Source organism: Arvicanthis niloticus, chromosome 9, assembly GCF_011762505.2.
Source record: "Arvicanthis niloticus isolate mArvNil1 chromosome 9, mArvNil1.pat.X, whole genome shotgun sequence".
Lineage (NCBI taxonomy): Eukaryota > Metazoa > Chordata > Mammalia > Rodentia > Muridae > Arvicanthis > Arvicanthis niloticus.
Genome location: NC_047666.1, coordinates 54,013,500 through 54,027,860, shown reverse-complemented (window position 1 = coordinate 54,027,860; position 14,361 = coordinate 54,013,500). Strand labels below are relative to the sequence as shown.

The 14,361-nt window shown below is 53.2% G+C and overlaps 1 protein-coding gene across 1 annotated transcript in view; it reads left to right on the top strand.

The window, feature by feature from the left end:
- Plxnd1 (plexin D1) overlaps window positions 1-14,361 on the top strand; it is a 40,613-nt gene that overhangs the window by 4,656 nt on the left and 21,596 nt on the right. Inside the window, exons 2-6 of the mRNA XM_034511995.2 lie at window positions 10,019-10,195; window positions 12,305-12,436; window positions 12,619-12,719; window positions 12,804-12,933; window positions 14,105-14,282. Of these exons, the coding sequence (XP_034367886.2) occupies window positions 10,019-10,195; window positions 12,305-12,436; window positions 12,619-12,719; window positions 12,804-12,933; window positions 14,105-14,282 (718 nt within the window). The remainder of the gene's footprint in view (window positions 1-10,018; window positions 10,196-12,304; window positions 12,437-12,618; window positions 12,720-12,803; window positions 12,934-14,104; window positions 14,283-14,361) is intronic.

Here is a 14,361-nt window from a genome sequence, read left to right as displayed (position 1 = left end):
GCAACAGGCTGGACCTGTGCCTCCCAGGACCCTCAAGGCCTGAGGTGTTCAGCACCAGGTGGAAGGAGAAAGAAGGTAGTTAGTTAGGTGGGATTTCCTTCCTCACACCACTGTGAGGAAGAGAAAGCATGTTGAGCAGTTGTGTGCTGTTGGTAGAGAAACTGAGGCAGGGAATGTCAAGGTAGAGCTGGCTGGATGTGACTCCTTTGTCTGAATCTTTCGCCTGTAAATGACCAGGATGTGTGTATACTTAAGTTGCAGGACAGCACACAGCAAATGCCAGGTTTGCTTTTTTTTTTTTTTTTTTTTTTTTTTTTTTTTTTTTTTTTTTTTTTTTTTTTTTTTTTTTTTTTTTTTTTTTTATCCCTGTGGTGTCTTTTTATAGTAATGGCAGGGAAAAAAACCCAGGCAGTTTTTAAAGCAGGCGTACAGTGGGTGGCACGCAGCTCAGGAAGGTATTTTCTACACCAGTTTCAGGGCTGAGATGGCAGGTGGTGGCAGAGGGAGAGAGCTTCCAAGACAGGCTTTAGGTCTGGGAAAGAGTTTGAAGTCAGCACCCTGTGTCCCAGAGGCAAGCAGAGACCCTTGTGGGATTTAGGAGAGGGCCTGGCTGGGATAACCTCCCCTGAAAAGACAGGTGGGGCCACTCTGAGAATGTCTAGTTCCCATGTACCCAGGGACAAAGTTGACAGAGCCCTGCCCTGCCCATATGCTGCGTAACCCAGAGCCAGTTAGTTACCCTCTCTGTGCCTTGTGCTTCCTCGTTCTAATGGAAAGTCTGTGTCTCCTTTCAAAGATGTGGGTCCAAAAAAAAAAAAAATCCCATATGCTGCACCCAGGAAATGGCAGGTGCAGGTACTAGGGAGAAAATACATCTGAGCACAGCATGCTGGTGTGTGGAGCAGACAGCAGGTGCTCAGAAGAGGGTGGGCTGGGCTCTTGCAGCTGATGAGCTCACACCAGGCTCTGAGGGAGCCAGGATGAAGCAGAGAACTATGGAGAGAGTGTAGGCAAGCCCTATCCCCAGAGGAGCTCAGTGGGATGTTCAGGCTGAAAGCTAGCCAGGCCAGTGTCTGCTGTGCACCAACTCGGGAGGTTGGGGCAACCGAGGAAGCTGAGGCCTCTCAGTTTATTTGTTTGTTTGTTTGTTTTGTGGGGTATGCTAGGCAGACCCAGAACCTGCTGCCTGCTACTGGGGAGGTGCTTGTCACTGTCTGGATCTCACTACCCACACTCGGTCCTCATACAGTGAGGCTTACAGTGGGGGAAACTGAGAGAAATTCAGACAGGGCAAGGGACTTACCCAGGGTCATACAGGTACTCTATGGGTTCCAGGTCACCAGACTGCTGGCTGGTTTTGGACTCCCTGTGACCAGCCTTCACTGGAGGATGGGTGGTCAGCTGAGAACTCTGGGCTCAGGGTGCCTGGGTTCTCCCATGGCTGAAATGATGTCATTTGGGCAATTCCCTGGTGGGGGCTGGGCACCACAGCTCCTGAGAGATAGATGGGTGGGGTGAAGCCTCTGAGCATGTGCAGAAGGACTGGGTGCTGAGGCCTCCTGGGCACAGAGAAGGCCTGAGAGCATCTGGCTGTACTTTCCTCTGAAAATGCAGTGTCTTAGCCAGGTTTGATCCCAACATTTGGGAGGCCGAAACAAAACAGGGGGATTGTAAGTTAGAGGCCAGCCTGAACTGTGTAGGGAGACCTTGTCCCAAACCAAAACCAAAACCAAAAGCGAAGAAACAGGAATGCCCCTTCTCTGGAAAGGGGTGAGGGCCCCAACTGTTGGAACACAGGTTTCTTTCTTTCTTTTTTTTTTCCCCCCAGTGGGGAAAAACTTCATCACTTGTGTTGGGGATAGACTGGAGAGACTACTCGGGGACTTGTAGCTGGATCTCATGGCCCAGGGCACAGTCACAGCGGAGACCACTTCTGTTTGACAGGCCGGGTAGCCTTGTTCATGAAGTTTAGGGAGCTAGTGTGTGGCTCAAGTTCTGGTGGCTGCTACGGGATCTGAGCTAGATCATGACTTGACGGAGTCCCTCATTCCGCCACCAAAATGCAAATGTCCCTTTGTAATTAGTGGGTTTTTTGAGAGTTTGTTTTGTGCCAGGATTTGCAAAGCACCTTAAAACCCAACTCTCCCTGTCAAAATTAATAAGATGACATTTAACTACATCTACATTGATACACACACGCTTGTAGAAGCCACAGGTCAGTGTCCTGTGTCTGCCTCCATCACTCTAAGGCAGGGTCTCTCATTGAACCAGGGGCTTATTTGCCTAGATTGGCTGACAGTGAGCTCCAAGTATTCTCCTGCCTCAGCTTCCCAGTGCCAAGATTATAGGTACAAGCAGTCACACCCAGCTTTTCATGTGTGTGCTGGGGGTCTGAACTCAGAGCCTTGTACTTGTGCATTGAGCACTTTTAAAAAAATGAATCCATTTTAAAGGTGGGAAAATAGAGCCTAGGAATGGCCTAGGGTGGCAGTGAGTGCTCTGAGAAGGCCTACAGAATTGCCCTAGTCTAGAGTCAGAACCTTTCAGCCACTCCCTGATGTGGGGCTTCTGCCCCTCCCTTGGGCTGCCATCTTTGGTGACTTGTCATGTCCTGCATCTTAATTCCTAGGGGCATCCCTTAGGGAGGGGACTAGGCTTGTTGCATGGCCCAAAGAGAGAAGGTATAGACCCTGCCTCAGTATCCCCAAATCCCAGAAACTCAGAACCACACTGCCCTGTGCAGAGCCTTATCCAAGAATAGGAGGACTCCATGGAGGTGGTGGCTCTGGACAGCACCTGGAGGATGGCTAGACAGGGAAGGAAGAAATCATGGCAGGGACAGGGTGGTGGTGTGGTGGCTGACTTAGCCAGCAGGGCTGAGACTGAGAACATAGGGTCTTGACTGTGGACCAGGTTTTTAGATTCCATTCTGCTGGCTCTGAGGAGCCTGTGTGACCTTAGAGGATGAGGACACATGTCTCATTCGGCTCTGGAAGAGTCCTAGCTGCTACCAGGTGCTGGCCAATTTCCCTTGTGATGGCTGCACCAGGTGATTCCCAAGGCCCTTCCAGCTCCTGACAATGGTGTGAGCATTGCCATGGAAACCAGCTGTCCCTGAGTGGGGACAACCCCAAGAGTATCTCTGAGTGCCAGAACGGGAACCAAGCTACTCCAGAACATAGCTTCCTCTTGTCAAAGTCTATGTTGGGGCCACCCAGGTGGGCATCTGGTGGCCCTACTGAAGTGGCTTCCTCTGGTGCTAAAACATGATGTCACCAAGCTCCCAGGCAGCCAGGCCCTTGCTTTCCCAATGCCCTGTCCTCAGCTCAAAACCCCATAAATCACGTAAGAATGGAGGATGGAGGAAGGAAGCCTGCGGCTGTAGTCCAAGGTCTGTGCAGCCCCAGAGGGCCGATCACAGCAGCACTTTAGGCTCAGTCAGTAAATAACAGAGCTGCGGGTAGTAACCTTGAGTGGAAGCCTCAGGCTGGAGCCGTGCTGCGCGCTGGCTAGCTGCCTGAATGGCTCATCTCAGTCACGTTTGCATGCTATTTCAATGCAGTGAGCCTCAGTTTCTCCACCTGGCTCTAGCTCCAAGTGGCTGTGATGGTGGCAGCTGTTGGGAGCCACAGACTGCAGAACCAGATGACCTGCCTGGAGCCTAGGAACCCCCAAGTGTGTCAGTAGCCAAGGGACGGGACTACAGAAGGCCAGAGAGGAGGGGGGCTGTGCTGTTGAGGAGGTGTGAGACTCAGTCTGTTCCCAACCCTCAAGGGGCCGGTAGTGGCCAGCCCAGGAGACACAGCTGGTCCCCTGCAGTGAGGAAGAAGCCATCTAGCTGGAGGAGGCCTGCCTACTGGAGCTAGCTGGGGGCAGGGCCTTGGGCTGGGGAGAAACATAGTGCTGCTTAGACCACACCACACTGTGTTCCATGGGGACAAGTTGGGGGTGGGGGCTGTTGCTGGGGACTGGGCCAGGCCAGGGAATGAGAAACAGACTGGAGAAGGGGGGAGCTGGGTGTCTGGCTGGCTGTGGCCAGCTAGCCAAACAACCACCATCCGAGTAGGCCCTGCAGGGTCCAGGCAGTGGCCACTCAAGCCACCAAACCCAGACTGTGCAGGATGCTAGCTAGCCCAAGAACCCATGCAGACACCTAACTGCTGTAGGTACCCAGTGGTCAGCTGGCAGGGCTTCTCCATTCTTGGGCACCCTGACCCTGCTGTTGTCCCCAAAGCCACCTGGGAACATTTACTGAGCAGTTGTGAGCTTAACACTTCTAGCAGTCCTGTGTGGCAGGTGTTGTTACTGTCCGGTCTCACAGATGAGGAAACCAGCCAATGGCTGGGCTGTGTGTCTCAAGGAAGTCCCTGCCCATCTCTGTGCTGGGTGTCTCTGGCAGCTCCTGGAGGTATCTTGATGGCCTTGGGAGGTGCATGGGCTTCTGGGCAGGAACAGTTTCCTCTGAGAGAACCTTCCAGAGGTGAGTCTGACGTCGCCTCCCCTGACCAGAGCTGATACATAGTATGTTTGAGGAATCCTTGTGCCTCAGTCTGTGCTGATACATAGTACGTTTAAGGAATCCTCAGTATGCGCTGATACATTGTACGTTTGAGGAATCCTCGTGCCTCAGTTTGCCCCCAAATGAGGCACTGCTTATGTGGAGCCACCGTGTTCCAAAGGGCAGCATGTGCTAAAGTGGGGAGGGGAGTGGGGGTGGGGGGTGGAAGGGGTGAGGGGGTTGCGTTTGAGGCTGGATTTCTTAGAGGTGAAGCTCTGCTCCTGATCACCTGTCTGTGCTAGCTCCAGACAATTTCTTTTATTCCTGAGACAACTGTTAACGTCAAGGGCAGAGGGCCCCAAATGGCTGGGCTCTGCAGGAAGCCGCTGCCTGCCGAGGTTGCCCTTTCTCCTGGGCCTGCCACCCGCCATGTCCCCAGGAGAGCCCTGCCCCATCCAGCCTGGATCCCTGTCCTTATCCTTCTGCAGAGATCAGGGCTTGATAGTCTAGGAGGTGTGGCTCCGAATGGGGCAGAGATGAGGGAGGAGTTGCCCAGAACACAGATCTCAGACCAGCCACAGGTCAGGGTCACTTTGAGAGAGCCCTTGATGACTTATGTTTATACTGACTGGAGACTGTTGAACTGCAGAGAGGTCATGTCCTACTCTGCAGCTGTGTGTGTGTGTGTGTGTGTGTGTGTGTGTGTGTGTGTTTTAATAAGCATTATAGTTGAACTAATTTTCAACTTACAGCTGGTTTCCACGGCAGCCTTCCCCCATGTCCCTCTCCTGAAATCCCCTTTGCTGGTACCCCACACTACCACAATACCACACAGTATTGGGCCCCCTCTGACTCTCAGCTAAGCTGCAGAAGCTCCCCGTGGGATGGGGTGTGGCTCTCACAGAGCCCCTGTCTAACAGACTCCACCCCAGAACAGCAGAGAAGAAATTCTCCCATTCGCTGTTGTTGGGGTGGTTGAGAGGGGAGTTCTGAGCAGCTCAGTAGCCTTTGTCACCCCACAGTGAGCTGTGTGACACTTCTGAGCAATTGTGAACTTGCCATTCTGGGCCTCAGACAGGAAAGTGTCCCTAGGACAGGGCCAGTTGCACAGTAGGCACCTGGGATGGGACCTAGTGACCACGGTTGCCATGTCTCATCCTCCTCTGAGTGCTTACTGCGGAGGTGTAGCGGTCTGGCAGGGTCTGTGGGCAGGATATGGCAGGCATACTGTAAGCCCTCCTGTAGCTGGCTTCCTGGGAGAGAAGAGCTGTATTCAGCTGCAATTACTGAAGGAGTGAAATCAATAGGGCAGCCCTTTAATGGAGAATGGGCAGCACTGAGCTTGGCCCCAGGAGGCAGCCGGCTCAATGGGGAGGGGCTGCGTGCTCTCAAGGAAGAGCTGAAATCAGTGGTCATTAACTACCCCATTTCAGAGAGGGACAAACTGAGGCGCTTACTGGAAACAGAGCTAGCTGCTAGATTTTGTCTTGCCCCAGACACCTGCCTGCCCTGTGCTACCCACACAGCAGGCAGACCATGGACTGTATTCTTCCCTTGGTTTTCCAGCACGCCATAGCTGTACTGCCTCCCATCACTCTGCTTAGATTTACACCTTAGTCAAAATTAATTTCCCTTCTTTAGTCAGTATTCACCCATGAGCACTCCAGAGGGACCCATCATGTGTACCATATACCTGAATAAATAGAAATGCTGGTCGTTACAGTATTGTTTCTCTCTCTCTCTCTCTCTCTCTCTCTCTCTCTCTCTCTCTCTCACACACACACACAGAGAGAGAGAGAGAGAGAGAGAGAGAGAGAGAGAGAGAGAGAGAGAGAATAAGAATGTGTGTGTCCGCACACACATATGGGATTGATGTCCACATGCATGTGGAGGCCAGAGGACAACCTTGGGTGTTGTCCTCACAGGCTTCTCATAGTAGGCTAGTCTCGCTGGCCAGTGAACTGCAAGGATCTGCATGCCACCACCACCTCCCAAGTTCTGGGAGTCCAAGCCTCTGCCACCAAACTCATCGTTTTTTGTTTGTTGTAATCAATGGTTTCTCGGGATTAATCTCAGGTCCTCATTCCTTCAGAGCAAGCACTTGTCCAACGGCGCCATCTTCTCATCCCTGGACTTATTATTATTATTGTTATTGTTATTATTATTTTAGAGTCTTAGAGTGATTGACTAGAGCCTTGGGTTACTTGGAGAGGAACCATGGTGGAGCTGGGTCCTGACCAGTAGAGGGGTGTGGGACATGGGTGAGATGTCTCAAGAACTGCAGAGAAATGGTGTGGTTGGCCTAAAGTGGGGGTAGTGGGCAGAATGGAGGCGGGGCCCTGAGCATTGGGCAGGGTGAAATCCCTCTGCACACAGAGAAGACAGTACAGCTGTGTCTCTGGGGGATGGTGGTATGCTGTGTCCCATTGAGCTAGGAATAGGTTAGGGTTGTGTGGGCCACCTCAGTGAATGAGGTGCTAGGGAGAAATTCCAGGCTGTGGGGCCCATATCACCAAGTTCCACAAGGCCACCCTCAGGGCCTCTGTGGGTGTCCCAGCCCTGCTCCTGCTCGAGCCACTTGTAGTCTGAGGGTTCCTATCCCAGGCAGGCAGCTTCCCTCCACATAGATCATTCCAGCCCCTGTCGCTCACTTCTCCTTTAAAAGAAAAAAAAAAAAAGAAAGGGGAAAAAAAAAGCTCTTTTTTTTTTTTTTTTTTTTTTTTTTTAAGATTTTATTTTTAGGATAAGAGAAAAAAAAAAAAGGTTGGGGGAAAGGCTTTTTCAAAAATTCCTTCGGCACAGAATTAATGGCTTGTGAACATCAGGGCGGGCTGCAGGAGTCAGTTCCCAGCCTTTCCACAGCCTCCCCTCTCACCGCGGCCCACAAATCACCCCCAGCCCAGCAGTGGCTTTGCCTTTCCCAGGACCCGCACCCTGGCTGGACGGCCAGGCAGGGCTCAGCAGAATGCCCAGAGCCAACCCCGGGGTCTCCCAGAGCTCACATCCCACAACAGGGGTTTACAATTTTAACTTAAAAAAACAACTTATTTAATGACGCAAGTAAGTAATCTGTATTCAGTGAAAGTTATGTAAGCTGTGGGAGACCATGGTCTCAGCGGGATGGGACAGCTGTAGCCCTTGTGGTGCTGCAGGACAGCTGGGGAGGAGCCCAGCCTTGGGGACAGCTCAGAACCCACGGCTAAGGTCATCTTAGCTCAGATACATCCAGGACAAAGGCAAGTGGGTTGGGGCTGAAGCTCAGGTCAGGAATCAGAGTGTGCAGTGACTCTGTTTGCACAGTCTCACTTACTCTCGGTCAGCCAAGGTCTAAGAATATTAAATGGAAAATTCCAGAAATAAACAATTCATGATCTTGAAATTGCTTGCTGTGCTTAGTACCACGATGAAATCTTGAGTAGTCCATCCCTACCCTGCATCTGAATCTGGGCTCTGTCCAGCGTTTCCACCCTGCCTAAGCTACCCACCTGGTAGCTGCTCGGTAGTCATGGTTTCTGATGTCCTGTCCCCAAATGCCAGAGCTTTGTTTGCATAGCCCTTATTTTTCTTAAAGTACAAATACATGGTGGTGGCAATTTGATACATCACAAGAAGCTATGACAAGCCCGCCTTGGGAGAAAGGTGGAGATTCTTGAGTTGAGCTGCCGAAGTGTGTGGTACAGTAAGAGTGTGAGGCAGAGCCCACACTCACTGCACTCCGTTGTGGTATTCAGCGAGTGTTCCGTTATCGCCTCTCAGAAACAACTGATGAACTCTTACAGGGAGATGAGATACATATGAGACCAAACTATGTATATGGGACTTGGTCCTTGTGTTTTCTAACATCCCCCAGAGGACTTGGGATGTGTTCGTGTCAGGCGCCTCTGTGCAGCAACCTGATAGACAGGGAGAGAGATAATGGCCCTGAAACAGGACTGGCTTGTGAGGTATAGATACAGGTTAGATGACTGGAAGAGAGACCTGAGTGAGCTGAGGGCTGGGGTCAGAGAAGCCCCATCGAGGCGGGCGAGGCCACGGGCTTAGGAGTAGGCAGCTTCTGTGTGCTGGGCAAATAAATTCTGCCACTGAACTTATCACAGCATCTCAGACTCCACCCATGTAGGAGCGTGTGTCTGGGGGTCAGAGGACAACTTTCAGGCCTCTGTTCTTGATGTCCAGGTTGAGGAAGTGACTCTCTTGTTGCTTATGTGAAGTTGGGATGAGTCTCCTATCTCTGCCTACCATCTCTCCATAAGAGTTCTGGGGTTAGGATGTAACCAACTTTTTGGAGTCCACTGACACACTCAGGTCAAATTAAATTTTGACACACTCAAGTTAAATTTTTTATTTAATTTCATACAAAATATTTTGATCATATTCTTTCCCCTCCCCAAGTCCTCCCAGATTCTCCCAGTCTCTCTACCCATCCAGGTGTTCTCTCACTAGCTTAGAACTCACCAAGCAGCCATGATGGCTACCTAGTAGTTCCCAGGGAACCCACCTGTCTGTTCCTGCAGCATTGGGATCCCAAGAGTGCTACACTGTATCTGGCTTTCAAACTCGGTCATCATGCTTGTGTGGCAAGTCCTTTTCTGACTGAGCCATACCACAGCCTTCAAATCTCTTCTGTTATTGGATTAGCACCAGTCATATGAGACCGGAAGGTGTCTGGTCCCAGCACCAGCTGAAGACCTTGACCTCTGCAAATTCAGTCCACCATGGAGCTTGTCCCAAATCCATCCCCCCCCCCCCCACCAAGGGGAAGTATGTGCACATGCCCATTTTATAGCTGAGTAAACGGGGGTTCAGAAAAGCAAAGTGACATGACAGGGTCAGCCATAGCGACCCTCCAGGACACAATTTGCCCATGGATTTTAGGCCAGGGCGCCTCAGCCCCAACCCGTATCTGGGTGGGATACAGATGCTAGAACTGTGGGGAAACACAGTGGAGATGGAGGAATGCCTCTTGGGTGTCACTTCAGTAGTGAACTAAGACCAGGATGACCTCAGTGACCAAATATGGGCTCTTTTGGCCTCTCCGCTGAGTCTGGCCAGGAGGAATGATGTGGCCAGGTATGTGGCTCTGCTGTATTGCTCAGGCTGGGCTGAAATTCCCAGGGTCAGACCAGCGTCTCCTGCCTCAGCTTCCCCAGTATCTGGGCCTGCAAGTGTGTACTCCTGTACCTTTAGTCTCTTAAAAGCCAAACTGACCAGTCCTTTGGCCAGCCTTCCTTGCCTGCCTCCCTCCCTCCCTCCCTCCCTCCCTCCCTCCCTCCCTCCCTCCCTCCCTCCCTACCCACACCCAGTCTAGAACCCACACACTTTAAACAACAGCCGGTTCCTATAGCTGTGTCACCCAAGGTCAAGGCTAGACCCAGGTCGAATTTGGGGATCTTTTTAGCCGGGCTTCTGCTTGGAGCGGGGTGTTCAAGCAGGGTCTGAGAGCTGAGATCTGTCTGTGTGGACAAGCAGGGAGCCATAGAAGGTTCCAGAACTGAGGTCTAACCTGCCCTGTCTCCACAGCTGCAGCCGGAGCAGCTGGATTGCGGAGCGGCCCACCTGCAGCACCCACTGACCATCCTGCAGCCACTGAGGGCATCGCCCGTGTTCCGTGCTCCAGGGCTCACAGCCGTGGCTGTGGCCAGTGCTAACAACTACACGGCCGTCTTTCTGGGCACCGCCACAGGAAGGCTCCTCAAGGTAAGCATGCACGACGTGAGTGCCTCAGGAAGGGCCACAGAGGACCAGTCACTCTGCTTTCTTCAGTTTTCCCTCTAGGCTCCCACAGCAGCCTGTCATGGAGGGAGGAACTGGCCTGAGCAATGTCTGCATCTGCTTTCAGCATCTCCTAGCCTGGGGCCTGCTGCCTGGCCTGCAGCTTCTTGACCTATGCAATGCACATGGTCTCTCTGGGCCTCTGTTTCCCTACTGGATGCAGCTGTTGGGGGATTTCATTGAGGGAGGCAACAGCACTGCTGGCCACCACCTCAGAGGTCCAGTTTCTGGGTTGACCATGAGGCCTACCACCTTGCAAGTTCCAGAGCTAAGGAAGGGCAAGGAGCTGCTTCTCTTACCTCAGAGCAGACTGGACACCCTTGCCCACTGCCTCTCCACGACTCTGGGGAAAGTCAGCCTTCCAGCCAGGTCCAGCCTAATTGACTCAGAGTCCATAATCTAATTCCCTTTGGCAGCTGCCTGGGTGGGATGGGGTGGGGCTTGGGCCCCACAGGCCTAGAACCACCTGTGGTGCCCAGGGAGCACGCAGGGCCCCAGTGCCTGCTGGTTACCCAGCTTCAACCCATCCCGGCTCAGGCTCAGCTTTGCGGTCAGAGGAGTGGCTTCTACTTTTGACGGTTACTGCTTGCTGTGTGACCTGAGGACATAGCTTGTCTCCTCTGGACTCCAGGCTCTCTGTCCATTGAGGAGAAATGAGGCAGAGCAGGACTGTGGTCAGAGCCCTCTCCCCCTTCTACCCGAAAAGCTGCAGTCATTAGGCACCTGCTGTTTACCCAGTACCTCAGGATACATCACAGGCACCATATCCTTTAGCTCTCACACCAAGCCAAGGATTCTACTCCAAAGAAGCAGGCCACTGAGGTCCTTCGAGAGAGGTGACCACCCCCAGAGTGACCAGATAGCCAGAGATGGGGTCCTAGCTTTTTATTTTTAATTGATTTCTATGTGCCATGCTTGGGATGGAATACAGGGCCTTAGTGATGGACAAGTTGGTGTCTCTCCTGCCAGCCCTTTCTGCGTTTGGACGTCTATCTTAATCCTCAGCTGGGGTCCCAGGACTCAGTGACTCTGAGGAAGTGGAAATGAGCTGGTGTCTGGGGTAGGTGGGCATGGTGTGAGCCGTGGTCAAGCCCCTCCCAGCATCCCTGGAGGCTTCCTGGCAACATCTCAGAGGCCAAACCTGAGTCTGGGGGAACCTGGGGAGGGCACAGTGTTGACCTGGTACACCCTAGAATGAAAAGGATAGAGATACTGGCAGGAAGGCATGTGGCAAAGGTGAGGCAGGCCTGACTGGGCCAGGGTGGATAGTGTATAACAATGGGAGCAAAATGAGAAAGGGGTGGGGGTGTGGCTGGGGTGTGGCTGGGGGTGTGGCTAGGTGGATCCTCAAGGCATGCAATGCCACAGCCAGGTTCTTGCTGCAGGGAACCTCCGCAGGTTTTAAAAACCCAGAGGAAGGTGAGTGGGCGGCCCCAAAGGGGTCCAGACCACCAGCCTTTGCCCTCCGATTGGCATCTTGGCGCCTTGAGCACCCGGCCTGCCGAGATGGGAGAGGAACACAGACAGCAGGGCTTTGCCAGTCCTTGGAGAGCCACTTGGAGAGCCAGAGGGGCCTGAGACTGCGCCCGGGACTCTGTTTGTCTTATCCCCACAGCCCTGTGGAACGATGACCAACCTGACTCTTATTCACTGGGGGAAACTGAGGCTCAGGGAGGGAAAACAACTCATTTGGATTATACATGAGTGCATGTCAGAAACAGAATTCGAGTCTTGCTATTAGCCATGACAACCAGCAGCCTCCCAGAGAATGGTTTGGGAAACTACAGCCTACACACACACACACACCTAGGGGGAAATGTTGGAGTCGGGCAGGGAGTTAGTTCCTGGTGGGGGCGCTGTTGAGTCGGTGAGGAGAGTATGGCACCCACGCATTCCACCTAGGAGCCCTGGTTCCCCTTTTACCCAGGACCATCTGAGCAGGAGGGGAGGGGAAAGAGGCCCCAACCCTGGAGCAGCCTGACCTTGTGGGTGGCAGTCCCAGGCACCAGAAGATGATGGCCTTTTCTTCCACAGATCAGCCTGAACGAGAGCATGCAGGTAGTAAGCAGGCGGGTGCTGACTGTGGCCTATGGGGAGCCCGTGCACCATGTCATGCAATTTGACCCCATGGATCCTGGCTACCTGTACCTGATGACATCCCACCAGGTAAGGAACTGTAGCCAGCCAGCTTTGACGCAAGGCCTTTGCACATGCTGACCCTCCTGTTGAGGCTTCAAAGAGGCTATGTTTCCCCCACATGCCCTCTACTAATGCCTCCAGCCTTAGCTACCCTAGCCTCACGAGAGAGGGGTGGCTCCCTTGCTCAACTGGACCCCCTCTGCCTGCAGATGGCCCGAGTGAAGGTGGCGGCGTGTGAGGTACACTCCACCTGTGGGGACTGTGTGGGCGCAGCCGATGCCTACTGTGGCTGGTGCACTCTGGAGACCCGGTGAGGCCCCTGAGGTGATGGCAGGGCAGGGAGGGCTAGGGGACAGTGGCTTTGGCATAGGACCTGACCCCATGGTGCCTACAGGTGCACACTCCAGCAGGATTGCACCAACTCCAGCCAGCCGCATTTCTGGACCAGTGCCAGTGAGGGCCCCAGCCGCTGCCCTGCCATGACAGTACTGCCCTCTGAGATTGATGTGCACCAGGACTACACAGTGAGTGGAGCCACACCAGCATACAGTCTGCAGTCACACAGAAAGAACAGTGGCAGCCAGGCTTTAGGAAGCTCACCACAAGGACCAGGCACCATCTCCATTGCTGGGCCACCTCTTTAAGGTTCTGCCATGGACTTCTGCAGGACCTAGTCTACAGTTAGGACCATGCGACCCCGAGTACATGGCAGTACACAGGGACACTGCTGGTGTCTAAAGGGCAGTTTCTGAATGTGCTAACGGGGGACACTCAGATAGAGAATAAGCCCTTCGTGTCTTCTTCCTGGGAGTGTTAGTGACCGTCACTTAACCCTGATATGGGACAGTCAGGGGTGGTAGCTAGTGTCAGGAGAACCATCCCTGCAGCATGGTGGGTGGCCCTGCAGCCTGGGTCCCTCCCAGGTCCCTCCTCACTGACTCCTCTAAGGAAAGAGCCCTCCTGTGTCACCCCAAGGGGTTCCAGTGGTTCAGCCAGTCTACTCCACCAGATCACATATCAGTCCTGCCCTGGCCTCGTCCCTGGGCAGCCTGGGGGTAGGCATGGTCGTTCATCTCCTCATTCATTCACATCGTACTAAGCACTTATTGGGTGCCCTGTGTGTACATACTCTGGAGACCGACCGTTGGCCTGGGAAGAGGGAGAGAATATGACAGATAAAATGTAGAGGTGAACAGAGTGGGGTGGGGCACAAGGGTAGGCAGGAAAACAGAGCAGACCAGCCTTGCTCTGGGAGAGTGTGTGGAGTATGAGGAGGAAGAGCTTCATAGGACACTACAGTCCAGGGGCCCTAAGGTGGGAGTGAGGTCCACATGGACCTGGGAGTGGAGAATGGGGTCATAGCAACCATTTGCTGCAGAGGCCTTCTGTTTTTGAGACACCATATCCCAGTCCAGCCTTGAACTTGTAGCAATCCTCCTGCCCCAGCTTCCCAGGTGCTGGGATTGCAGGCTGTGTCGCAATGCCTGGTTGACAGAGCCCGTGTGACCTCTGAGACAAGGAGCCTCAAATGGAAAAACTAAAACCCCAGGGTGTCTTACAGGTAGACAGACTTGAATTCCCTCAAGACAAACCGTTTTCTGAGAGACACTCTGGCGGGATCAGACAGATGCTCTTTTGCAATAGGATCTGTAAGGGGCATGACCTGGGCCTCACCTGAGGGCATCTCTCCCCCAGGGTATGATCTTACAGATCTCAGGAAGCCTGCCCAGCCTCAGCGGTATGGAGATGGCTTGTGACTATGGAAATGGCGTTCGAACAGTGGCCCGAGTACCCGGCCCCGCCTATGATCATCAGATTGCCTATTGCAATCTCCTGCCCAGAGCCCAGTTCCCATCCTTCCCTGCTGGCCAGGGTGAGTGCCTGGCTGTGATGCCAGCCCAAGGGTGGGATCCTGCCACCATCACATGCAGCATCACATGCCAGCATCACAT